Source organism: Primulina eburnea, chromosome 11 (assembly GCF_022965805.1).
Source record: "Primulina eburnea isolate SZY01 chromosome 11, ASM2296580v1, whole genome shotgun sequence".
In the NCBI taxonomy this organism is placed as follows: Eukaryota; Viridiplantae; Streptophyta; class Magnoliopsida; order Lamiales; family Gesneriaceae; genus Primulina; species Primulina eburnea.
In genome coordinates, this window is record NC_133111.1 from 2,152,770 (window position 1) to 2,179,348 (window position 26,579).

The following is a 26,579-nucleotide window of genomic DNA, read 5'->3' on the forward strand; positions in this document are numbered from 1 at the left end:
TTTACTATCTCAAATTCCGTACGTGGGACCAACACAAATATATGTTGAAGTTTTCATCAAACAAGAACTAAAGAATACGCAGTTTCTATTGTCTTCCATTTTATTTGATAAAGACATTCTATGCTAATCACAATTTGATTTGACCAAAGTTTTAGTGGAAAAGGAGGGAATAAGACAAAAAGAAACCACAAATTATCTCATTCTCTACATGTATATATAAGAATAACATATTTAAATAAAGATTATCATACTCCAATAATGCAAACTATCCCCCTAAAATATAGGAAACCGAAAGGGTGGGAGAATGACTGTAAGGTCAAATGTGCATGGCTAAATTATTAACGTACAAAAAACACCCTCCCATTTTTTTTTTTTTTTAATATTCCCATGTCGAAATTATTTTGAGTTTGATGCGATGTTAATTTAATGATTTTTTTTTGGAATTCATTCTGATAATGTTGCAATCCATGCATATTCACACCGGCCATCCCTCTAAATGATTCTTCTTCTTGCCTAAGAAACTTGCGATAAATCTGTTTAGGATTGATCAACCTCTGGTTTGATCTGGATCGAGGGTCTGTCTTTAACCTTCAAGGATCGGACCTTTTTTTGTGGTTTTTATAGGTTTCTCAGTCGAGACGTTGAGGGCGAAATGGGTGCATGTTGTTCGTGCCAAAGGGGTGGCAATTTCGAAGGTTTTTTTGTCGAAGGTGAAGAGCATGAAAGGGATTTTGAAGACGAAAACATCGTGTTAACTCGGGATGGCGGTGCACGTGTCAGGCTGCAGGGATCGTCTAAATATGTGTCTATGTTCTCTCAGCAAGGGAAGAAAGGGATCAACCAAGACGCCATGACTGTTTGGGAGGTACACGTTTTTCTATTTTCTGAAGAAGAATTTTTCTTCATTAGTGATTGATCCATGCAGAGATTTTTGGCTTTTTCTCTTCTTCTTTTTCACGGACGATTTTCAAATGATTAATACGTGTTGTTCATTGATGTTCATGTTCCCTTTCATTTGCTTTATGATCCGAAGAATTTTGACAGAATAAACTACCAAAAATTATACACGAATTTTGACTATAAATGCCGTGGTTTTCAGAGCTTTTCTGGGGACAAAGATATGTTCTTCTGCGGCGTGTTCGATGGGCATGGCCCTTCTGGCCACAAGGTGGCACGTTACATTCGCGAATCTTTACCAACAAAGATATCATCTTTATACAGACAGCCCAGTGTTGACGGAAATGATTGTGTTCTTGATGAGGAAAATTACGATGGCTGTGAAAATCCCGATTTCAATAATCCATATTTCTTGTCATGGAAGGCCAGATTGATCAAGTGTTTCCACGAAGTAGACGAAGAACTCGAGAATGAAGTCTCGATTGAAAGCTATTGCAGTGGGACAACAACAGTGTCTGTGCTTAAGAAGGTATAAATTCCCATTTGCTTGAAAATTTCATCGTCAAAAAATAACTAATTTTGTGAGTTCTTGTTTCTGCTTCTCGTTTTCAGGGCGAACATCTTATAATTTCAAATTTAGGCGATTCTCGAGCTGTTCTTTGCACGAGAGATGAAAATGATGAGCTTATTGCCGAACAACTCACAGTTGATCTTAAACCAAATCTTCCATGTTTGTGTTTCTTCTTCTTCTTCTGTTAATTGATAACCTTTTAATATAATGCAATATTGCCCTAACAGTTTAAATATATATATCAGCTGAGGCTCAACGAATCAGAAGCTGCCAAGGCCGAGTAATGGCAATGGATGAAGAGCCAAATGTGTACAGAATATGGATGCCTCATGAAGATTGCCCTGGTCTAGCCATGGCTAGAGCTTTCGGAGACTTCTGTTTAAAAGATTTCGGCCTCATTTCCACTCCCAAAGTAACATACAGAAAACTCACTGTAAAGGATGAATTTGTGGTCTTAGCCACTGATGGGGTAAGAAAAAATAAAAGAAACCATAATTCTAACTTAATGGGTTGCTACATTGGCTCCATAAATAGTCGCTTTCTCGACTTCTAAGTTTTCTTAGTTCTGTCATCTAATGCAATTATCATTTTGGGCTTGGATTCTTTTATAACATACTCATGATCTAACATCAAACTCGTTGTCTCGTTAGATATGGGATGTGTTGTCAAACAATGAAGTGGTAAGGATCGTTGCATCATCAAGAAAGCGATCCATGGCGGCTAAATATCTTGTAGACCATGCGGTTAGAGCATGGAGATATAAGTACCCTCGAGCCAAGATTGATGACTGTGCTGTGGTATGCTTGTTTTTCAAACGACAGAGGCCGGTTCTAACAAAATCTGTGTCGGAGATGAGCGAGTTGAGCTTCAACCAAACATACAGTACTTATGGTAAAAGTATGAGAAGTGATGATGGACTTGACACGGTTTTGAATTGGGAAGGTGGTGGAAGCTCCGAAAATGGCGGAAATGGCTCGGGTTTGGGTCCAAATAGGATGAGGAAAAGAAGGCAATGGAAGAAGAAACTTGAGAATGTTGAAGAGTGATGGAGTTTGGATATAATGTGAGTGTTTTGATTAAATATTGTTGAGTGGTTTGTGTGTAAATATTGAGGTGAAAAAAGAACCTAGTGTGGGCTTGAGTGGTTAGTGGGAGGGGAGACTCGAGGATATGTGTGTTGTGTAACTTTGGTTTGTCTCATTTATTTTTTTGAAAATTTTAAAAACAAATTTTAAGGTATATTTTCAAGTGTTCTGAACTAAATTTCAAATTGGTCATATTAGTATATGTTGTATATTTTTGGATTCATCTTATATTATCATAAATAGCATCACATAAGTAGTATTTCGTTGATTAATAGTTTAGCTATAAATATGTTATCTTCTCAATTCTTTATTCATTTCGTTTATCATACGATTTTTTAGCAGAAAATTCGCGGTCGCTGTTTATTTATACGTATTGGATAAATAATCGGGCTAACTACTTTTATTCACAACATTTATGTTGGGTGTGGTTCGAACTCATTAGTTTACATAGTAATTCAATGTTTTTTATTTGAGCTAATTAATTTTTTTTAGAGAGAGCTAATTAATTGATTTGTTGAGTAGATTTAATGATATAAATTCATTAGTAATTTGTACACTTTATCATCAACTTTTCATAAATTTTCTCTATTTAATGACTTCTTTTAATTATATTTCTTTATCTAAATAAATTACCCTATGTGTTTATTGTCTATTTAAATATATAAATACGAATTTTTATTATTAAAAATACATATAAAAGTCAAATTATCACTTGGGAACTGTAGTTAATAAACGCAGTGCCTGCAATACGTTAGTCAGGCAAACTGCATTCGGCAGACCTTATGTGATATGTTTTTTCGAAATAGTATTGACACGAGGAATCAAGCCTATAATAATTTGTCAAACTCTTACCTAATTCACTTTCGAACAGTCCTTGAAAGATATTTATAAATTATTTTACATAAACACCTCGCGTGTAACGACCGTTGGAATATAATAAATTTTTCTCATTTATGGAAATTGTTATCTCTTTTTATATTTTAAAAAAACAACCATAAAAAATCATCTTTTGTAAGAAGTTCTATTTTGACCAGCACAACTAACATACATCGTGGTACTCGTTTATGAAACTATACCGTCCTTTTTCGAGGTGATCTCTCAACATTAGAGCATCGTCAAGGGGCAAGGAAACATGTCTTTTATCCAATTTTTTATCAATTTCAAAAAATTGATTAAAAAAAATCTGATTTTTTTAAGAAAATTTTAGCAATGATCATGTTTTTAAAATTCAAGCGTTTTTATTTAAATAAACTTTTTTTCCTTCACTTCACACAATCCCAAGCTCAAAATCTCATATTTTACGTTGACAATCTCCTATATTTCTCATGACGTACAACAGTTTTTGGTCATCAGATTTTGAAAATCTGCTCTTCAACCCAATGATTGACAAATTTCTCTTCCCGACAAGACATACACCAACTTAGTTTGTGTTCTTCAATCGGGGGAGGCAAGCCGTACACATGGATACCAATAGAAAGAAAAAATTATTCGGAATGGGTAGTTGCACCATAGGCTCCAAAAATTAAAGTGGATAAGTAACTATAAAAAGCTTATAAAATATATTAACCATATCTTATGATGAAAGAAGATTCCCATATGTAATTTCTTACAATATTAGAAGTATCAAAATCAGACACGACTCATCAATCGGACACGGTTTAACTCGAAAAAATCAAACTTGAGTTTAGGGTTTTCGGGTTCGGGTCAGATCGGATTAGACCCGATAGCTAACCCGAAAATGATCGGGTTGGGTTGGATTCAGGCCAAACTGAGTTGACTCGAAAATTTTAAATTTTTTTAAAAAATATAATTAATAAATATTGTTTACATTTTTATATATTATATGTTTGAAAAAATATTTATCGTATATTTATATCATAGATTTTCATAATTTAATATTTATTTTTGAAATTTTTAAACAATTGTTTATTTGATTTAATAAATATATTTTATTTTTCTACAATTAGATTTTCAAATTTAAATCATATATATTAGAGATATTATGTTATTATGTGTTTAGATTAAAATATAATTTTTTTTTGAATTTTATTTATTTTTTTTTTAAAATTTTTAAAAAAATATTCAAAATCGGGTTAATGAGATTGATGGGTTCGAGTTTGAATTGAAAGTTTTGCGGATTGCATCGAGTTCGAATTGAACCATTTTTAAATAATATCATTCATTGCTTAATCCCACCCAACTCAGGCCTGGTTATAATTTTACCATTTCGAAATAAGCAACTGATATCGGACAAACAATTACACCGACTTGCTCACCGTTTTACATTCTCTTGTTCTCTCACGCTCCTTGGTTTTCTTTCTCCGTTCATTCTCTCACGATTTATGCGTGTTTACTGTTTTTTTGTGTCGATTGATTGTCGAGTTTCTCCATTGGGGGCAGGTGCACACTTTGTTTTCTTGTACTTCTCGTTGGATTTCTGGCGATTGTGCTGTTATTATTTTCAATTTTTTTTGGCTGGCAATCATTGTTTTGAGTCAGATGTATGTGTCGGAAATATGAATCTTCCATCTGTGTGTTCTGGGTTTAAAGTAGTTTACCGAACTGGTAATGGATTTGTTCGAAGCGTTTATGTGTTCCACTGGATAATGTACATTTTGTGGCCATTTCTGGGAGACTGTGAAATGAGCGGTTCATTAGAGTTGAGATGATTTTCATGGGGGATCTCGAAAATATTGTTAAAAATATGTTTGAAGTTAAATTTAGTGGTGAATACAGGAAAGGGTTTTAAATTTTAAATTTTTGTCGATGGATACGATTTTGTAATGCTTTCAAATTGATTTGGCAACCCTTTGGGAGGATAATTTGTAAGACTTAGTGATGAATTTGGCCTTGGGGAAATTGCGGTTCGTGGACTCAAAAGGAAAAAAAATGTATGCCCCCTTTCTTTTTTTAGGATATTGGTGTGTATATAGACGATTGAATAATGTTTCACTTGAATGATTCAAGTATCATATGAAGATCATTCTTTTTTTTATTTATGCTTCTTTTCATAGAGACCCTAACACAATCATTTACTTTCCTGGATATCCATTAACATTGCTGATTGCATTTTTTGTGTATAGGTAGCAAAAAAGAAAAAATGACTGCCTACTAAGTTCTGAATCTAACGGTTCTATATTTTATTGAATTTGTTTGTGATTGTGTTCTATCTGTCCCTCTTATTGTACTGTTTTTGGGACTTAAGTTGTGGCTTCAGTTTCTCAACTAATTTTGGTAATTTCTTGATTTCTTTCATCTACTCCCCTATGCAGTATCAGGAGGAGAATTCAGATATTTAGTCTCAGTGGAACTTCTTCTGTGTGGGGATGGCTTCTATTGTGAAATATAGGAATTTGAGTAAAAACCAACTGGGAGGTGTCATATTTGGTTGCACGGATAACACCAAGAGCGAATGTATCACCAAGAAGCTTTTTGGTTAGTTTCAATAATGTTGGTATCATCTCCATAAATTTAGTACATTGTTCTGAATTGTTAGGTTGTTAAATACATTCTCTTATGATAAATTTTGGGTTGCAATTATGTTATTCCAGTGGCATTTACTCCTTTATGTTTCTTAGGACTCCCAGCTCAGCACTTCTCATACGTAAAGAACATCGAACCAGGTTTGCCACTATTCTTATTCAATTACAGCGACAGGAAACTTTATGGCATCTATGAAGCAGTTAGCTCCGGGAAAATGTATATTGATTCATATGGCTGGACCTCAGATGGTTCAGATAGAACAAGGTATCCTGCTCAGGTATTATGTGGAAACTACTTGTTTTTTTTTGGTTTTATCTGAGTTTGATAAGACTGTTGTCAGACTTCAAAGATGGACTGTAGTATCTGATCTTTTTTATTTTTGGCACAAAGGTTCAAATACGTGTACGTTGGGAATGCCAGGCGCTTTCTGAAACTCTATTCAAGCCAATAATTGTTGACAACTACTTCAGTCAAAATCATTTCTTGTTTGAGTTGGATCATGTTCAAGCAAGCAAGTTAACTTCTAAACTCACCTCTCTAGCATTTGCTCCACGCGTCTATACCCCACAAAATTCCCCGAAATTGTTATCAGCAACGCAGATGTTTCCTCTAAGCACCCAAAGAAAGGAAAGCAAAGCTCCAGAGCGACCATATTTTACAGATGATTTTGCCAACTCTGATGATCCTTTTGGAGCACTGGGTAATTCAGATGATTCTTTGTGTTTGAATGGAGACAACCTGTTGATGGAGGCAGCTTTAGCCAACAAAAATGCAGAACCTGAAGAAAAGGACCTTATTGACATGAATTTAAAAGAATTGGCCCGAGATAGTCCGTATTCAGCTGCAGCTATATCTGGAAAATCTGGAGAAGTGACTTACATGGAAGATGTGGTCCTGGAGCAGGAGACTTGTGAAAATGGCATGTCAACTTTGGGAAACAGGAATAATGAAGGGCCTTATCATTCTCTTGATTCTTACGCAACCTTATCACAGGTATTTGTTTTAGTATTCAAAGGTGATTTTGGTTGGGATAGTAAACAAGCAAATTGAATTGGTCTTGGAGGTTTTTGAGCTCAGCTGAAGTTTGATTGACATTTCGGAGTTGCTTGATGGCTTCTACGAGTAACTGAGTAAAGACATGAAGTACATTAATAATTGCCCTTCGTCTTCTTTTCGTTACTCTAGCCATTCTTTAAATCCTCCACCCTATGCTTTTTTACGGTTCAAGCCTCTCTAAAGCAAGTCAATCTCATTCCATATTCTTGTGAACCTATGTAGCGTCAATTTTTAGCTCCAAAATCCCCAAATTTATTTAATAATCCCTGATGTATTTTATAGGTATATTTCTGGAAACCAAGTATTTCGGTCAGAAAATGAAAATAGTTTGAAGCCTTATTCAGGAGACATTTAATGTTTATAATTTTATAGCATCACAAAGTCAGTCAAACACTCAACGCTGAGTCTGTGTATTCCTTTCTAACAGCACTTCCAAGTTATTAGTGCGACACCAGAAGATCAATCATTTATGAGATTTTCAATTTGTTCTCAAGTTTCAGTATTTATAACCTGAACATTTTTTTCATGCATTAATCTTCATGATATTTGGACATAATTTATTGTATTCATATCCCTTGTTTTCAATTTCAATTTGCATTAAATTTAAGTTTGGAGGTGATCCTAGTTTAATTGGCTGATAGTTGAAATTTTGAAATTTAATCCAAGTAATGTTCACATGACAAGGTTAGGTTTTGAATGCGAGTTCTATATTGAGAGGGACAGCTTTTTCATTGTAGCTTTAAATTTATACATTTGTTTATTTATACTATGAATGCAGCTGTATCGGGAAATGATGGAGCTGAAGGCTTTCAAGCAAGAACAAACATGTAAAATCGGAACTTTGGAAAAGAAACTGGTATTCCCTTTTCCTTGCAATATTACATAGGCTTACATGTCTTATCGAGTTGAGCCCCATAGGATTTTTTTGTTACCCAGATGCTCATCTACATGAAATTTCAATAAAATAGGATGGATTACTGGTCTTATTCTGATTCCAGTGATACTGATTTTTCTTTAACTTTTTGTTAGTCAACAGCTCTTGATGTTTAACTTCCACCATTCTTGCTCGAGAATAGCTATCTGATTATGATGTTTAAATGGTTTGGTCTGGTAAAAATCCCTACAACATTCTTATCTGATGCTTTATATCGTTTTAGGCTGAGGCAGAACTGGAAATTCAGAGATTGGGAAAAGTATGCATGAGATTTGAGTCCGTGCCTGAAACTTCAATGCCAGTTGGTGCTGTCACTGGCAATGAAACATCGGTTGAGTCTCCAGATCTCAATGAGTCAATATTTTTAGTAGGTGGATATGATGGTGTATCATGGTCATCGGCTTTACATTCCTTCTCGCCTGTGAATGATGTCTTAAAATCTCTTAAGCCAATGTTTTCTGTTCGGTCATATGCCTCAGTTGCAAAGTTAAATAAGGAACTTTATGTATTCGGTGGCGGAGATGGTACTTTGTTGTATGATACAGGTATAGCATGATTTTCCTTTCCTTGTTTTCTCCCCTTTTTTGCTCAATTTTTTAACATTTATATCTGTTCACGTGAAGTTGAGTCGTACAATCCTGTCAACAACCAGTGGACTTTGCGTCCATCCTTGAACAGAAAAAAAGGCCACCTAGCTAGTGCCGCTATACATGGAAATATTTTTGCTATTGGTGGTGGAAATGGGGCAGAATGCTTCTCAGATGTAGAAATGTTTGATTCAGATGTTGGACGATGGATTTCTACACGCTCAATGCTGCAAAAGGTAACCTGAGCCATTGCTTATAATAGAAGAATATCTATCAAGTGTTGACTTGTTAGAGGTATTATTACTTCACCTTTTCTGCATTTTTGGATGAATTTTTTGTTGAATTTTGATTTCTCTAAAACCACCACACCAAACCTACATTTTATTGAAATATATTAATTACCTGCAAACATAGTCGTTGGTCATTTGAAAGCCTTTCAATTCAAAGAAGGTGCTATTATTACCAATAACCTGTCTGTTGTCAGCAATGTTTTCTGCCTGGTGAATCCCCAGGAAGAGTTATTATATGCATATGCACCGTACAAAGTTGTCACTACGTCTTCTCCAATTTATTTTTCTGGAAATGAAGGAAAATCATTATTTTTCTCGGTTTTTCACATGACTGTTTCTTTACAGCGTTTCGCTCTTGCAGCTGTGGAGCTCAATGGCGCTCTCTATGCTGTTGGAGGATATGATGGAATTGATTATTTGATGTATGTTGTTTAGCCAGTTTGCCATTCTCTTATCCATATTTGCCGCTGAATATTTACTCTGGATTTTCTGCTATCTCAGGTCTGCTGAAAGATTCGACCCCCGAGAACATTCTTGGACCAGAATCAAGAGTATGAACACAAGGAGAGGCTGCCATTCATTGGTAGCTATGAACGAAAAGCTGTAAGTCCATTTTCTGTTTTTTCTTTCAAAAAGTACTGATCACGCTTTGGAATTTGGACGCGTTCGATACTTTTGACGATTATGACCTATCGATTTGCAAGGACTCTATTTGAATGGTGTTTTGCAGATATGCTGTTGGCGGTTTCGATGGAATTGATATGGTACCAAGTGTTGAGATATACGACCCTCGTGTTGGAACCTGGATGATCGGAGAGCCAATGAAGCAGAGCAGGGGATATTCCGCTGCTGCGGTTCTTAAGGAATCCATTTATGTCATTGGAGGCGTTAGAGCTAACGAGGTCGTACTGGACACGGTAAGCTTCTGGTGCTTTCTTGTTTTCTTTTATTCTTGAATTTAGACTAATGGTTATTGCAATGGCAGATTGAACGCTACAAGGAGGGTGAAGGTTGGGAAACAATACAGTCGAGGTCAGTCGGACAAAGGACCTTTGCCTCTGCCATTGTCTTTCACACAGATTGAAATTCGCTCGATTTTTGTAAGCAACTAGGATGTACCCTACACGCATATAAGGTGATCATTGGTCGGTTCGGTTATTATTTTGGTTTTTATTTCGATTTTTGGTTTTGAAAATGTATAATTCGATATCCGAACCGTTTTCTTAAGGTTAGGTTTTCCAATAAAACAGTTTGGATATTTGCTTGTATTTTTTCCATTTTGATAAATATTTAAATTAGTAATTAAAATATAATATATTATTTTTTAGTTAATTTTTTAATAAAAAGTTAAAATATAAAATAATGAACTAAATAAATAACACTGAACTAAAAATAAAAAAATATATTAATTAAATAAATATTATACAATAAAGTATAAAATATAAATAAATTTTTATTTAATAAATTTCGATTTTTTCGATCGGTTCAGTTTTAAAAAATAAAATTTTAAATCAAATCATATAAAATTTTGAGTTTTGACAAATAAAATTTTAAAACGAATCCTATAAAATTTTGAGATTGAATTGATTTGAACTAAAATTTATTCTTTCAAAATTAAAGATAAAAAAATTATAATACTATAAAATAATATTAATCTTTTTAGTTTTTATTCAAAAGAAATAAAAAAAGGTTGAATTTAATTTATCTAGGTTGTAGGACGGAATATTTACTATAACAAAAATTACAACGGATGATAATAGTATAAATCAAATATTTTGATTCTTACAATTGTTCAAGCAATATGATTAATCGTTTTCTTAATAAGACAATCATTGTAGATGAACGTTGATAAAATAGTCTAAATACATAATTTAATGTATCGATATATAATGTAACATCTTTGATTAATTTATGGTTTCGATTTCAGTTCCACAATATTACAATTCTTTTAAAACTAGAAATATGTTCTAATATGGTTATGTGTGATATAATCAATTTGACATCAACTTGAGACGAGATATCGGGTTCCATAGCGCAAATACATCAACTTCTCCCGGTCTAAAAAATAATAATTTTAGATTTGCAGTTCTAAAGCAAATTTGTAACGGAAATAGCTATCCATGTAGATAATTAGATCACTCTACATTAAATGCAACATTAAATTTCCCATTGGTCAAAGTTTCAGAGCACGTGGAGGTCCAAGTTGAAAGTTCCTTGCCTCCCAGCTGACATACCTAGCCGTTTCATAGGATTCCCGCGTTCACCCTCTCCAGAACTAGCCGTTGGGATCAAATTCTGCAACTTAGATTCCCTCGTTCAACGTACTCATAAAAAGGCAACCACATGCCACAAAAAAGCAAAGCTAGAAAACGATAAGCTTGATTCCATATAACCATTTCTCCCTCCATCTTCTTCTATTTACCATTTCATGGATGATCGAATTCATTACTCAGTATGGTTTCCGAAGTGTCGGGTGGAAAGAGAAGCTTATTTGAGGTGGGCTTCAGATAAAAGTAAAGAAAGGAGGTTGGAGCAAGCCCGCTACCTGTTTTGCCTCTTTCTGCTTCTTTTTTCCAATTTCAGGTTTGTTTCAGGCAAGAATGATGGAGGATCAATCGTCAAGCTATCAGATTATCAGGCCCTAATGGCCTTGAAGAGCGAACTTGTTGATTTTAGAGGGGTCTTGAAGAGCTGGAATGACAGTGGTTTTGGGGCTTGTTCTAGGTAGATGGGCTGGGATCCAATGTCTCAATGGGCAGGTTGTCACTATCCAGCTTCCATGGAAGGGAATAGGAGGTCGAATATCCGAAAGAATTGGGCAATTTCACGCCCTTAGACGCCTTAGCCTCCACGACAATGCCCTTGTCGGACCCATTCCCAGGTCTCTTGGGCTCCTTCAAAATCTAAGAGGGGTTTATCTTTTCAATAATCGGCCTTTCAGGAACCATCCCTCCGGGGATTGGTTACTGCCCTGTTCTTCAAACTCTTGATCTCAGCAATAATCGGCTCACAGGCAGTATACCTCCCATTCTTGCAAACTGCACCAGGTTATATAGACTTAATTTGAGCTACAATAATCTCTCTGGTTCTGTTCCTGATTCTTGGAACGGTAACTTCTCTAGTTTGAGTTCCCTTGATTTATCTAGCAATAACATCAATGGAAGCTTTCCAGAATCTATAACCAAGATCTCTTCTTTGGTTATCATAAATCTGGAAAACAACAATCTTGATAGCCAGATCCCATATTCCATCGAAAGACTACATAATCTTTCGGTGCTAATCTTGAGAAACAACAGGTTCAAAGGCCAAATCCCAGGACACAATTGGTAATATTACCAGTGTTGACCTTTCTTGATTTGTCTCAAAACTATTTAACAGGACAAATTCCAATTTCACTGGCCAATCTACCAAATCTTTCTTCCTTCGATGTCTCCTACAATAATCTATCAGGTGCCGTTGCATCCGTTCTTGCGAAGAGATTCAACTCAAGCTCCTTTATTGGTAACATGCAGCTATGTGGATACAGTGGCTCAACCTCATGCCCTTCTCCCCAACCCGATAATCTCTCTTCTCCTTCTAAGGGGTCGGCTATGAATCCCGAGGACGAATGGGGACAAAAGACACTATTCTAATTTCTGTCGGTGCCATTTTACTCGTTTTGTTACTTCTATGTTGTGTGTTTATGTGCTGCTTGATCATAAGAAAAGCTGCTTCCAAGGGCAAAAATAGTAACACCAGGGGCCTGACATCCAGAAGCAGGATTGAAGTTGAATTGGGTGGTGAAGCTGGGGGGAAGTTAGTCCATTTTGATGGCCATTTTGTGTTTACAGCCGATGACTTGTTAAGCGCAACCGCTGAAATAATGGGTAAGAGTTCTTACGGCACCACATACAAGGCTACACTAGGGGATAACAATCAAGTTGCGGTGAAGAGGCTAAGAGAGAAGATCACAAAGGCCAATAAAGAGTTTGAAATCGAGCTAGCGAAGCTCGGAACGATTCGACACCTAAATATATTGGCCCTCAGAGCTTATTATGTGGGACCTAAAGGAGAAAAGCTTCTTGTCTATGATTGTATGCCGAATGGAAGTCTTGCTTCATTTCTCCATGGTAAGCCCGTCTTAACAAAATCCCGAATCTTTCTTACTATACAATGTTATAAATAGCCCGTTGAATGTTTTTAATCTGTCGTGATGCAGCTCGAGGACCTGAAAAGATAGTGTCGTGGAAATTAAGAATGAACATAGCTATCGGTATAACTGAAGGACTGCACCACCTTCACACGGAAGAAAATATAGTGCACGGGAATCTTACATCAAGCATTGTCCTCCTTGATGAGAAGAACAAACCCAAAATTGCTGATGTCGGCCTTTCTCACCTCGTAATAAACGCAGCCAAAATCGACATGATTGCCACCGCGGGCACATTAGGATATCGAGCGCCAGAGCTTTCCAAACTAAAGAATGTGAATACCAAAACAGATATCTATAGCCTTGGGGTGATTATATTGGAGCTATTGACGGGAAAATCACCTAGTGAGGCAACAGATGGCCTCGAGCTGCCTCAATGGGTCGCGTCAATTGTGAAAGAGGAATGGACTAATGAAGTTTTCGACATCGAGTTAATGAAGGATGCGTCGAATATCGGTGATGATTTGCTTAATACATTGAAATTGGCTCTGCATTGTGTGGACCCTTTGGCAGCAGCAAGGCCCGAGGCTCTGCAAGTTCTCCAAAAACTTGAAGAGATTCAAGCAGGCTCCACGGTCGCATCTCCGGCCGCCTCGGTGGGTCAGCAGAAAAGTGAATAAAGAGATCATCTTATGGAGACATGAATATTAAAACGGATACTAACGAAAGCAGCATTGCAAATTTTCTAGGTGATAATATATACGTATACATATTCAAGCACTCAGTAACAAAATTATTCATTCATTTTGTACTTGTTATTATTATATTATTTGGTGAAGATTAGAGAAAATAAAATGGTCTTGATTCATTCATTTTGCGTACTAGTTTTGGTAAAAGGTAAATGAACCATGCTGTGAAAAGGAAAGTTTGTTTTCTCAAGGAAAAAAAGGAAAGTTCTTCCTTTTATAATGACTTTCGATTTCGGGAGTCTGAACCATTAGCCTCTTTCTTATTTCCGCTCGGTCGCTCACAAAATGGATGACCGTCCGATTGACAAAATCAACATCTCAGGCGCAACATTAGCCTCACTTCTCCATCGCTCCGCCGCTTCCCCGGCGGACCTACATGGCTTTCTCATTGGTCACGCCACCCTCTCCACTCCCAATCCCCTGTCCGATGAACCCACCTCCGCCGCCACCCAAATTATCACCGTCACTGTCACCTCCTTCCTCTCCCTCCCTTCCCATCTCCCCCTTCCTCCGCCCTCTCCCACCCCCGCCTCCTCCCTCATCGGGTGGTTCTCCTTTCGCCGCAAAACCCCCCTCCGCCCCTCTTTGAGAGATTCCACCACCACCCTTAATCTATCTTCATCTCCTTCCCTCGCTTTCACCCCCCAGAACTCCACTATTTTCCTCACCCCCTCCGTCTTTCTCCTCCTCACGACACCGTTTCAAGATCAGTTGATCCACACGCACGAGTACAAGGCTTTTCAGTATCGCATTCCGGCCAACTCATTCGAGCCCAAGAGTCTGACTATTATCAACATCGGGCCTTCTTTCCGATCCCAATTCGATTCTTTCATCCCAAATGTTCCATTCCCTTTTATGGATTTCGAACTCAGGAGTTCAGATGCGATGGCAGAAGATGAGAAAGAACAGACTTTGGCGAGTTCGAAGAGGAATTTGGTTAACCAGAAGCAATTGGACATGTGCGCTGAAGAATTTGATATTCGCAGGCTCAATAAATTGATGGGCTCGGAGGCTGCAAACTACACCAGCGAGTTGGAGGATTTGTATGGTACAATGCTGGCTAAGATGGATGGGCTATCAAGATTGGTGGAGCAGACCTCTGCGAAAGTTTTGGAGCAGGTGAGATTTGACAATAAAGATTTTATGCTTGTGAAGATTTGGAAATTGGATTAATGTCGAAACTTTGATCTAGCACAGAGTATTATTCTTTGACCAATAATGGTTTGATTCTTCTCAGGAGAGTCATAACATGACGTTGAGGTACAAAGTTGCTGGCTTGGAATAATTCCGTGGACCGTGATGGTGGCAATTCCTTTTTGTCAGCTTAGGTAGTTTTATTACTCCTTTTTTCTATTCAGCATCCAATCCTTCGTTTGGTAGTTTTATTACTCCTTTTCTATTCAATCCTTCATTTGGTAGTTTTATTGCTCCTTTGCACCAAGACACATGATGAAAGGAGTTGAATATAGTGGTATAACTTAGTTTTTGGTAAGCCCAAGGCAAGAACACAAAAAGTTTTGTGATAAATATGGAATTGATTGATCTGTCTCGATCCGTGAGACGGTCTGACAAGAAAAAATATGCTTATTGAATGTGGATTGAATTGCTAAAGGTTTTCATAGCAATGTGCCTGTAGTGGGTGGTGAGACTTGAGAGGCTTTCTAGATAAGTTAGCTTTGGATTTAAGGAGTTTTTGGGTTGCTGAAAATGGTACATTTAACATGTGAGTGTAAATTGACTTGTTATTTAGGACTTTTTCGAGCTACTTGAATTAACAAAAAATTAGGGGCTTAATTGATCCTTGTCATTTCTCTCACATATATAACGAGAGCAATGCATTTGTTGGCACTTGAGCCAATTGAGCATTCTATGATTGGAATTCAATAGTATTTTTGGAGGTTTTCTGCTGGCAGATAAAAAGATAAAATCTTTTATTAGTTTAAATTATATAGGATTTGACTTTCTCCTATTAGGTGTGCGTTTTCACAATTTTACTGAAAGTCACAACTGGTTGTAATATTGCAACTCTTAGTTTTTAAACCGCACAACAATTTTGGATTATTTTTTATATTCTTTTGGGAATTTCCCTTGATTTTTCAGCTTATTTCTCTCTTCTTCTTTCTTGTTCTACCACAATTATCTTTAGCAAATTTTAGATTTTATTTTAATTAAATATTTCGCCTTTATCCCAAAATTTATGTGTGTAGCGTGTCACAAAGCTATCTGTTTGGAATCATTTGTGCTGGATTCACTTTGCACTTCATTAATTGTGATACGTGGAATATAGTATATCGAAGGGATTTCTTAGGGATCGGATGTTATTTAAAATTAGTTGAAATTGTCCTTACTAGTTTTTATTTTGTTTGATGGTATCTGTGCTCTATAATTTATTCTGCTGTCTCCGTGTTGAACTGAGTGGGGGTTTCTATCCCATGTATGGTATCAAGGAGTTTAAACAAGTTGTATTTGTTCATAATCAACGAAGTATATCTACGCGTCTGCCTTGAAGCATGTCTGTTTGGAGAGTGTTTGAGAGAGTTTTTGCTTATTTTAAAGTGATTTTTCTAAATTTATTTTGAAGCGAGTGAAAAACAAAATTATTAAGTATTTGAAAATAAAAATATAAAGCTAATACAAGCTAAAGTTTGAGTGTGTGGAGAAAAATTGTTTTCAAATTTAATTTTTAATAAAATGCCAACAATATCCTTAACATATAACATTTATCTTTTTTAATTATCTTAATTTTTTTACACGCGTCATCGACAATATATTTATATAATTACTATCACATTTTGAATATTTTGTATCAAAATTAATTTATTTTATAATATGAATGCTTGGAAATTTTTATAAGATTATTTAAAATAAAAAAAACAAATGAAAAAAATTGTATAAATTCAAAAAATATGTAAAAAAATATTTATGGAACTGAAAATTATTAAAAATGCATTATACATTTTTTTAAATTAATTTTTAAATAAAATATGATTGGAATTTTATGGAATGTTTTGGTTTAAGAGTAACAGGATTTGAGGTGCCTTCAAGATTCAACAACTGTGATCAATGAATCAATTGTTTGGATATACCAAAATTTTGAAAAGCTTTTAGAATTTGTATAACAAACTATTATAAGGACATCACGACATTTTTCATTTTTTGGAGATTTTCTTTTGGCGGGAGTTGTCTACAATTAGCCTGAAACGTGGAGATCAATTGAATCATCTTTCTATGAACATTGAAAAAGTATTGGATCTTGCATACTTGTTATTTTATTCGATTGTCTTGAGTTATAATGCCTTTACGGGGATTTCGTCGCTTGAGTAGCTCGTCCCTACTTATTATCTAGATATTCATGACATGATGATGGCATTCGCCTCTGAGCTATTTTGCTTGTCCATTTCTTGCATCCCATTGATCTTTTTCCCGACTCTAATCCGGTTTCTTCTTTGTTAGTCCATATCAAATAGTATCGAAGGAGGAGCCAAATGTTTGGTTAATAAGATGAAAGGTTCTATTCTTGCTGTTCTCTCTGCATTTCTACTTTTAAGATTCTGCAAATTGCTTATGGAAAGAAAATCTTACCTCCAACACATCAGTTCGTATATATTTCTTCTATATCATAAAATTAAAGCATCAAACTGCTTCTCTTGAAAGGCAAAAAAAATCTTTCACCAATTTAAGCCTCAGTTCTTCATATAGACATGATGTTTCTGAATTTCATATTGCATTGATGTCACTCCTTTGATTAGAATCATGGATTGCGATCGTGCACGAACTTAAGAAGCAGCCTCCTCAACACTGTAAATTGAGACAATATTTGACTATTGCATATCGATAGCTTTTGATATGCTTGCTACATAGTCAGTAGATTTTTTTTTTTGAAGCTTTTGCTCCAAATAAATTCAGCTCCCTCTCTCCCAAATTTATAGTTATGCTCTGAACATCTGATCCTTGTCCTGAAAGGTTTACAACATTTAATCGGAATTTATTCCGTCAAGTGTGACAGAGAACTTGTCTTTTCAGGAAAAATGCAAAAACCTTGCCAGAACTTCTCAAGGAGTATGACCTGTCTATAGGAATATTTCCCCGTGATGCCACGAACTACGAGTTCAATGAGGAAACAAAGAAGCTGATTGTTTATGTTCCATCAATCTGTGAGGTTGGTTACAAGGATTCGTCTGTACTACGTTTCGCAAATACTATAACTGGGGATATCTGGAGAAAGGTAAGCTGGCTGATATAGAGGGAATCAAAACTAAAGTGATGATTTGGGTTAAAGTGACTGGCATTACATCCGAACAATCAAAGCTTCGTTTCATCGCTGGGATTAGGAAAACCGGAAACAGGGATGCATTTGAGGTACTCAGAGATGGGATAGGCGTTGGCAAATTCTAATATCTTTCTAATCTTTGGTAATCGGTTTAATCATCTAGAGTTGTAGCATTGTTTCTTGGGATGTTGGACAATTTTTAATATGACTTGTACAATCCATCAATTGACTAGTATTTTTGTGAATGCTATATTCGTAATTTGAGCTGACTTAATAACATTTAAGAACATCGATAACAATCAGAAATAAATAAACTAACATTTGGTTGTATCAGTTCCTATCATGCAATGTTACCCTAGGTTTCTTGAAAAGTATTCTTACTCTCTTGCGTGGACATTGTATCAGGTCTTCACGGATCGGTCCGCGCGGGTCGCGGGCGGGCGGGCGGGCCAGGTTGCCGGGGGGTTTTGGAATTTTTTTTTCAAAAAAAACATTTATACATATAGATTTTTTGTAGTGAACAATTATGAGATTTTTTAAGGATAAACTTCTTATTTTATAGCATTCTAATCCCTATATTTTAACTAAATTTTTTATGTAGGATAATGAAAAATAATAGGCATTGTCCCAAGTCGAAATTTTAATAAGAGACGAGATTGCAAGACTAAAAAATGAGAAAACTAACCCTTAATATTTTGTATAAGTGTGATATCGATTATTTTGAATTTTATTATTATTTATTTTTTATTTTATTATTTTAAAAAATTAGGTGTAAAACTAGGGCTTATCTTGGGTTGGGTTTATAAATTCTCAACACACCAAGAGTCAGACCTGGGTTTTTGTTAAAATTAAAACTTGAATATATTCAATCTCAAAAGCTAGTTCAAGAGGGGAGGATTTTCTAAGATCATATATACAACTCTCAGGTATTTTATACAATCGATGTGGGACAACTAGTATACCCACTCACGCCCAAGAATGAACATCTAGAGCGTGAAATTTACAAATGATCAAATTATGGGCAGAACGGGTGACCCAACTATGGGCAGTCCAACACATAACAGTAGAACCCGGGCTGTGATACCATGTTAAAATTAGAACTTGAACCTAACTCAAACCCAAAAACTAGCTCAATGAAGGATGATTGTCAAAAATTATATATACAACTTTCAAATATTTTATCCAATCAATATGGGACAACTAACCGTTTTTAGCTTAGTCAACCTGTTGGACAGCCCTCCAAAGATGATCGTTTTCCTAGAAGCTGAAATGGAGCACCGTAAGATTTAAAAAATAAAGGATAACCCATAATTTAATTGGTATATTTCCAGCTCCAGGCCATTTGATTTCTCTTCCGACAACCTATGACAACTCAACAAGATAACATCTATCCACAAAAACAGCAGTTTTCGGTGAAAAATTTTACTGATCAAATGGCTTTTCTCTATTTTTCAATTTATAATTATTCATGAACTCCACGTCGTGTGAACAGATTACATGAAGCCAAGATACCTTTTGAATTTTCAGAATGATGGGTTTCGGATATTTCGTTCAGTACCATAAGATTCTGGATTAGACCACGAGCCAACCACACGCCCTTGTCCAGATGGACCCGTTTTTGTACTCTACGTGTCACTTCTTCAATGGCCAAAGGTTCGCAATTGTGACTTTGCCATTTCTATATAATTCAGCCACCAGACTTCCAAGAATTCCACGGCCAGCCCATTCTGAATTGTGTTGATCCAACTCCCAGTTCTTCTTCTTTTTTGTAATCTGTTTGAAAGCCTTTAATCTTTTGGAGAAAAGATGATTCTTGAGGCGATTTCAGCTGTTTCCATGCCGTCATTGCGTGGTTCTTCCAATCTTGGATTCTTACAAGATTTAACCAATCCAAATGCCATTTCAACTCTACCATCTCCTTGCTTGAACCCCTTTACATCTTCGTTTTCTTCCTCAATCTTCAGTCTTTCTTTGGCTGAAAGACGCGATAAAGGTTTCGCGACCAGTGCCACGAATGAGACTGCAAGTTTGCCACTCACCGGGCTTGTGTTTCAGCCATTTGAAGAGGTTAAGAAAGATGAATTTATGGTACCAATGGCTCCTCTTGTTTCACTTGCTCGCCAGAGGTACTCCAAAGAGTGTGAGAATGCCATTAATGAGCAGATCAAGTGAGTTCTGGACAATCTCCTCCTGTTTTTATTGAAACTTTTGGTGTTTAAGTTTTATATTTCCACCTGGGTTTATTTACGTTGATTATTCACCCGGTGGGTAAATATTGTGGTCCTTTTAATCAAAAGGGGATAATTACATTTGAAAAGCTTGGTGAATTCAAGAATCTTGGGGAATCTGGGGTATCATCTTTAATGAATTCCGGGCCTCTTGAGGGATCATATCTACGTTGGTTGTTTCAAAATTTCAAACTACGACCATTGCTACTGCTTGTTTGTTGGAATACCACAAGACTTTAAATGTGGTGCAGCTTATTTAACCTGAGCAAAAACTTGGCTTGCATATGAATGTTTCTACTTGCTGTTAATATAATGTTGGATATGTTCTTATGATTTGAGGTGTATCAGCAAAGAGTTCTTATTTTGAGTCGTCGTAGTTAAACAAACAGCAGAATTTGTGATTATACTTCAAATGCTGAAGTTTATGGATATTTTCTTCTGTTTCAGTGTGGAATACTCTGTGTCCTATGTGTACCACTCCCTTTATGCCTACTTTGACAGGGATAATGTTGCTCTAAAAGGCCTAGCAAAGTAAGTGCAAAAGACACACATGTTTTCTTGCTCTTAACTTTCTCTCTCACTTTACTTTTCTTATGATTTGAATGTTTAATATAATGATTTATGGGCAGGTTCTTTAAGGAGGCCAGTGAAGAAGAAAGAGAACATGCAGAAAAACTTATGAAATATCAGGTATAACATGATATGCAGTTGTCCATTGGCTAATCCAACAGAGATATGATGAGATATTATTTAAATTTCATGTAGATTCATACCCAAAAATATATTCAATCGCCACATCTCATACCAGAAGAAAACGAGAGAATCAAACTATCTTAGTCAGACATTATTTAACTGTGATTGCCACCTTTTCTGGTTCTAACTTTGACAAATTGCAGAATAAGCGAGGAGGGAAAGTTATCCTGCATCATATCAAGCTTCCACCTACCGAGTTTGATCACATCGAGAAGGGTGATGCACTGTATGGTGAGTTTTTCGACCTATTAAATCATGTTTTCTTTAATGTAATTTTTGTCAGGATCCCATTTTTTATGAAATGCATTCTATTACATATTCCGTAAAAATCTTCTTTTGAGTTCTTACTAGAATTCTCTATGATCTCTTGATTCAGCGATGGAACTTGCCTTGTCCTTGGAGAAGTTAACTAATGAGAAACTTCTTAAAGTGCACTGTGTAAGCAGTTTTTAGACATTTTTATGCTGTTAAATTACGTCTGTCGTTTGCTGATCATAGGTTCTTGGATTCCAAACAGGTGGCTGATGAAAATAATGATCCCCAGATGGCAGATTTCATAGAGAGTGAGTTTTTAGGGGAGCAGGTAAGGATTCGACTTGATGGAATTTGTTATACCAATAACCAATCTAATTGCTCTCAAGAAATGTATTAGAAATACATAAAAGCCATCAAATCGAGTTTACGAGTTTGTTTCGCATTTTCCAGGTCGAAGCCATAAAGAAAATTGCAGAATATATAGCTCAATTGAGGAGGGTTGGGAAAGGACACGGTATGATCATATCTGTCTGTTAACCATGATGGAATTCTCAAATCTCAACTTCATAAAAAAGAAAAACCTATATCTAAAACAAAGCAAATATTTGTTTTCAAACATGCAGGTGTATGGCACTTTGATCAGGTGCTGCTTCATGAAGGCGATGGAGTACTTTAAAGAAATCGAGGCCACGCTATATTAGAATCGCTATTCCATCCCGGTTATCAGTTCTGCTATTTGGTTACTTACTGTTGAATGTTTGAAGTATGAGACAAAATCTATCCTACTGTCATTATCGTTTGGTTTTCAATAAGCAATCGTTGTGTACTAGCAGACTGTATTTAGCAGCAAGTCGTGTTATCCTTTAAGAACATGAACAACTAATTCTAAATCACAGGACGTTTGGCTCATGTTTCTGAAAAAATAATGATGCTGATAAAAGATGAAGCAAAGCTAATTCCCAAAAAAAAAATTGAATAAAAATGCCATATTATCATACTGTCTGAAAACATAATTTCCAAAATTTAAAGCCCTTGCTGCTACTTCCCCTCTCTGCATTTGGTGGATATGATGAGTGTATCATCTCCCACATCACCCGTATATCCGTGTATCCGGCACACGCCTCCATATCTTTGTAGAGAGCAATCAACCCTCTACTTTTTTCTGCATAATAAGAAAGTTAAGACTTACAGAGAAACTTAAAAATGGCAGAGAAGAAATGTCTTGGAAGAGGTATGTTTACCTTTCGCTCCATTTCTAAGAAGTGAAGCGGCACTAGCAATGGAGTTGTTGATTAAGGAGATCAGTTTTCTCTTCTCCATCTTTATGAAGGACTCTTGAAAGGCCATTCTTGATTCTTGCCTATTTATATAATTTTTCTCCATCACTTGACCACTGCTAAATAATTGCTTTTATTTTACATGAACTAGCCTACAAATGGTAGCCAACAAATCATTTTGAATTTTTTTAAAAATTAAATTTTGTAATTTTCATAACAAAATTCTTTTGAAGGATTTTTGAATCTGTTCTCTGTTTTTCCGAGGAATGTAATAAGAAGTTGGGTAGATTTATCATTAATTCATTGTTCATTTCAGGAATTTAAATTCGCATTAATCCATTGAAATAAACTAATTTGGAGTATAATTTGTAAAAGAAGAATCTCGATTCGGAGAAAATGTAATATCCATCAGAAACAAACATATGAGCAGGAAAAATAGGTGTGTAGTTGTAGGGCCCTAGGTCAAACGGTTGGTTGTTTTTTCTTTCAGTGCCTTTCTGCTTGTGTACACTCTCTTCCCCAACTAAAACAATAAACTTCATCGATGTTATGATTAAATCTAGGATTAATGCTACCTATACGATCGATTTTATATAATAATTTTTACGTGGCAAAATATCATTATGAAAAATCTCATGATAAATTCAATACAAAATACCAATATGGCTATCTTCTATATGGTTATTTGGAATTTTTTTTTCACTCAGATCTCCGGACAGACGGGGCTTGTGCTCGGCTAATCTTGGGGAAGACGGGTTTCTCCAGTAATAAAATTATTTTTTTCCTTACTTTTTTAGTAGTTGTAATAGTTAAACCCAATATAATATGGCCAACTTCATCCCAAAATTTGGTATAACCTGTTCTTCCTGATTTAACACTACAGTACAGGTAGCAGAAGTGAGTTCCTAGAAAGTATGCATGTGAATTCTAACAAATTCTGGTAATGTAGTGACCTAACTCATTCCACTTTTAAAACAAAGTCAAACTTGCCCTATCGTAAATCTTCCGCTCATGTATTCAATTGATATATACTTCAGTCAACATAAGTCATTAGTTTATAAGAAATATATTCTGATTCATCAGCGTGTAGATGAAATTAAGAAATTTTGAACCAATTTGCAGCGACAAAAGAACCATCAAACTCTAGATATTAGACAACAAAGGTCAGACAGATCAAAGATTATACATTTTTCAACATGAAGAACAAACTTGCATCAGAGTTTCAATAACAAATCATAATCTGAAGACTTTTCCACAAATTACAAGTTAGAGTAAATACAAAGCAGAATTCAGATTCATTGCAACTTCATCATTTTCCAGATACCATTACATGCATCAAAGGCAGAATGCTTGGCTCGATCAAACTCAAAATTGTCAACTACTTTCTTATCTCTCACCACGATATCTGGACTCATTGAGTTAAAGGAGAATCCTTCAACCAGGGCAGAAGATCAGAGAAAAATATAATGTAAAGTAATAAAAAGGATACAGCCTGATATTTTGGATAGATCATCCAAGTTTGGGATTATGTTTGTGACAGACGCATGCATTGAAAGCTTCATCCTACAAGATAAAAGAAAATTGCTTAGCTGCTGTTAGCAAAGAAAATTTGGGATAATGATTCACTCATTTTAAGCCATGAGAACATTGAACCACACGGAAACAGGGATAACTAAAAATTAAAATAGTACCACACAACACCACTTAAAAATACCCAGACTTTTCAAATGGGTCTTACTCAGCTCTCAGTTCATCTTGCTCGGATTTCTTAAGGGTCTGCCTTTGTTCTTCAAGATTGGCCCTTTGAAGCTCTAGATCATCAATTCCATTGACCGTTACTGTGTTTATAATAATAGAGGAAGTAAACCAATTTAATTGGAAACAAAATCAAGAATTTAAAGTTGTTGTTCTAGAATCAGAATATAATCAGCTACATGAACCCAATACTTATCTAAGCTCTTCTCTAAGCATTCGTTCTACTTTTTGTCTCTCTTCCAATTCTTTTTCGAGCAAATCTAGTTCTACATCAGCAACGCTTTCGGATTCTGCAGCTGCTTCTTCCTGCTTGCATGCTTCTATCTTCTTTTTGTAGTCTGGGACAAGTATAATTTAATTGACAGTAAGGAAAAATGATCAATCCATATTTTGAAAGAGCTTCATCTCCCAAACCAAATAAATATGTTCAAGGAGATGGATGCAGTCACATAAAATTACAAATTCCACAGACACATAACTTCGACGATGAAAACAAGTCAAAGCATTAAAGGTCCAGTTATTTATAAGCATCACCTGTAACATATCAGTTGCAGGGATCTTAAGGGATCAAAAGATCTTCTATAAACTTGACAAGAATCGACATCATAATCACGAAGAGACTCGAATGACCTTTAAAAATCTTACTGTAGTCAGTGGACTAGATTTAGTATTTGAACTCTCGTGTCTTGTGCCATAGCAGTTCTAATCGAGTTGATAGTCGAGAGAGTAGCTTTACTATAAAAAAATGCTATACCTGAGCTCGAGAGAGAAAATTCTGCACAACAAACACAGCTCAAATCATAGATCTTGTCTGTCAAACTGGTTGATAACATTTATGTGTCTTAAAAACAGCTCAACAAATCAAAAAAACAGTATGAACTCTAACCATAATTGTACTTCTTGGCTGTCGCCAGACACGAATTGAAGCATTAAAGCAGAAATTCTAGAGGATAACCGGTATGCAAGAATATAACTCTACCAAATATGTCATTGTTCGATACACGTACAGAACTGGGGCAACAAAAAAAATTAGACTAACAACCGGCAGAACTTAAACCAAATCCAATCATTTAATAACCCAGTTGAAAACGCAGTAAACATCACTGATTGGGGCGAAATTAATAACCTTCAATGGATAATTGTACTTCGTTGAGATCTTTATCGCACTGAGACTGAAGAGCTTTGGAATGGCGCAGAAAATGCTGGAGACCAACAATGTCCTTCTCGTCTTTCAAGAAATCTATCAAGTTGTTGCTGTACTTCATCAACTCTTCAATATCCATCTTCCTCGATGACTCGCCCATTCTACCCAGCAAATCTTTCTCTCTCGAATCTAAATTCAGAGTGAAAAAAGAACAAAACATATAGTTGAAGTCAATTTTTAGGGTTTTCCGATTGATGGCGATAATTTGCTAAAAGAAGTATCCTTTGATTTGGTAGTATTTTGGAGATCTGATAAAGTGAATTTTGAAATGTTTGAACGGCGAAAATAGTAATTTTATTTATTTAAGTAATACTTATTTGAATTTTAATATTTTAATTTGAAATTCAAGAATTTGTATTTTTTATTGTTTTTCTATTATTTTTGTCTGAAGCGTTAGATTCATATTACATATGATATTATTTATTTGACAAAAACAATGTTTTTTTTAGGAAGACTAACTTGAACAAAAGATAGTAGTAGTTTATCAAAAAACAAAAGATAGTTTAAGTAAATGATAAAATATTCTATGAAGAATCAGTTAGATTACTTTAGGGGGCGTTTGGTTTGGGTGATAAGGTGGGTTTATTTTTTTTAACCCACTTTATCACTCGTTTGGTACGCGTGATTATTTAATCAAGTCAATTCCTTCTATGCCGCCAGCAACTGCCAACCGCCGTCACTTCCGGCCGATCGCCGCCACTTCCGGCCGACCGCCGCCGCCGCGATTCCGGCCGACCGTCGCCGCCGCCGCCATGATTCCGTCCCCCGTCGCCGGAGCACCGTCGGCCGTCGCCGGAGTAAAGAAAAACAAAATAAAGAAAAGGGCAATTGCGTCATTTCATCAAAAAATTCAAAATTATCTCATACTTAAAAATCATACCAAACATACTACTATTTTATATCATATATTACATTTCTATCACAATCATTTTTTTTTATCATTTACATACTAATCATTAGTTTATCCTATCCTTCTAACCAAACGTAGCCTTAAAGTTATAAAGTTAAATTATTGGATAAAGTCTTTCGTACCAACCGGTCTGAAACTACCTACGA

General features: G+C 35.7%; 5 protein-coding genes and 1 pseudogene across 18 annotated transcripts; 5 read left to right on the forward strand and 1 right to left on the reverse strand.

The window, feature by feature from the left end:
- Positions 1-383: 383 nt before the first annotated feature.
- LOC140804772 (probable protein phosphatase 2C 65) lies at positions 384-2,701 on the forward strand. Its single transcript, XM_073160897.1, has 5 exons — positions 384-865; positions 1,100-1,426; positions 1,510-1,627; positions 1,714-1,937; positions 2,119-2,701. The coding sequence occupies exons 1-5, from the start codon at positions 653-655 to the stop codon at positions 2,512-2,514; spliced, it is 1,278 nt and encodes a 425-aa protein (XP_073016998.1). The 5' UTR covers positions 384-652; the 3' UTR covers positions 2,515-2,701.
- Positions 2,702-4,756: 2,055 nt separating this feature from the next.
- Positions 4,757-10,230, forward strand: LOC140804434 (uncharacterized). 6 transcript variants are annotated; one of them, XM_073160466.1, is made up of 11 exons: positions 4,786-4,949; positions 5,826-5,988; positions 6,132-6,313; positions 6,427-7,029; positions 7,871-7,948; positions 8,250-8,571; positions 8,650-8,849; positions 9,249-9,325; positions 9,405-9,506; positions 9,634-9,820; positions 9,889-10,230. In XM_073160466.1, exons 2-11 carry the CDS (start codon positions 5,880-5,882, stop codon positions 9,985-9,987), a joined length of 1,959 nt encoding a protein of 652 aa, XP_073016567.1. In that variant the 5' UTR covers positions 4,786-4,949; positions 5,826-5,879; the 3' UTR covers positions 9,988-10,230. The 6 variants fall into 6 exon arrangements, with proteins under 6 accessions (XP_073016568.1, XP_073016567.1, XP_073016564.1 ...); XM_073160463.1 differs by having other exon boundaries at positions 4,787-4,953; XM_073160465.1 differs by having other exon boundaries at positions 4,790-4,953; positions 5,832-5,988.
- Positions 10,231-11,220: 990 nt separating this feature from the next.
- Positions 11,221-13,930, forward strand: LOC140805200 (probably inactive leucine-rich repeat receptor-like protein kinase IMK2; annotated as a pseudogene).
- Positions 13,931-13,987: 57 nt separating this feature from the next.
- On the forward strand, positions 13,988-18,346 carry LOC140804577 (uncharacterized). Of its 8 annotated transcripts, none has more exons than XR_012112182.1 (4): positions 13,988-14,900; positions 15,019-15,109; positions 17,235-17,289; positions 17,858-18,346. XR_012112182.1 is itself a non-coding variant. In XM_073160630.1 (3 exons), exons 1-2 carry the CDS (start codon positions 14,067-14,069, stop codon positions 15,064-15,066), a joined length of 882 nt encoding a protein of 293 aa, XP_073016731.1. In that variant the 5' UTR covers positions 13,988-14,066; the 3' UTR covers positions 15,067-15,109; positions 17,745-18,345. The 8 variants fall into 8 exon arrangements, 6 of the variants coding, with proteins under 6 accessions (XP_073016731.1, XP_073016733.1, XP_073016732.1 ...); XR_012112181.1 differs by having other exon boundaries at positions 17,805-18,345; XM_073160630.1 differs by lacking the exon at positions 17,235-17,289 and having other exon boundaries at positions 17,745-18,345.
- Positions 18,347-19,746: 1,400 nt separating this feature from the next.
- On the forward strand, positions 19,747-22,196 carry LOC140804252 (ferritin, chloroplastic-like). The gene is made up of 8 exons (XM_073160142.1): positions 19,747-20,219; positions 20,727-20,810; positions 20,909-20,969; positions 21,176-21,263; positions 21,409-21,470; positions 21,550-21,615; positions 21,738-21,801; positions 21,911-22,196. The coding sequence occupies exons 1-8, from the start codon at positions 19,858-19,860 to the stop codon at positions 21,961-21,963; spliced, it is 840 nt and encodes a 279-aa protein (XP_073016243.1). The 5' UTR covers positions 19,747-19,857; the 3' UTR covers positions 21,964-22,196.
- A 1,494-nt stretch (positions 22,197-23,690) lies between these two features.
- LOC140804253 (kinetochore protein SPC24 homolog) lies at positions 23,691-25,802 on the reverse strand. 2 transcript variants are annotated; one of them, XM_073160144.1, is made up of 7 exons: positions 25,446-25,802; positions 25,206-25,330; positions 25,074-25,138; positions 24,515-24,657; positions 24,303-24,403; positions 24,054-24,127; positions 23,691-23,969 (listed from the first exon to the last, which is right to left on the reverse strand). In XM_073160144.1, exons 2-7 carry the CDS (start codon positions 25,247-25,249, stop codon positions 23,860-23,862), a joined length of 537 nt encoding a protein of 178 aa, XP_073016245.1. In that variant the 5' UTR covers positions 25,250-25,330; positions 25,446-25,802; the 3' UTR covers positions 23,691-23,859. The 2 variants fall into 2 exon arrangements, with proteins under 2 accessions (XP_073016245.1, XP_073016244.1); XM_073160143.1 differs by lacking the exons at positions 25,074-25,138; positions 25,206-25,330 and having other exon boundaries at positions 25,446-25,799.
- Between the last annotated feature and the right edge of the window lie 777 nt (positions 25,803-26,579).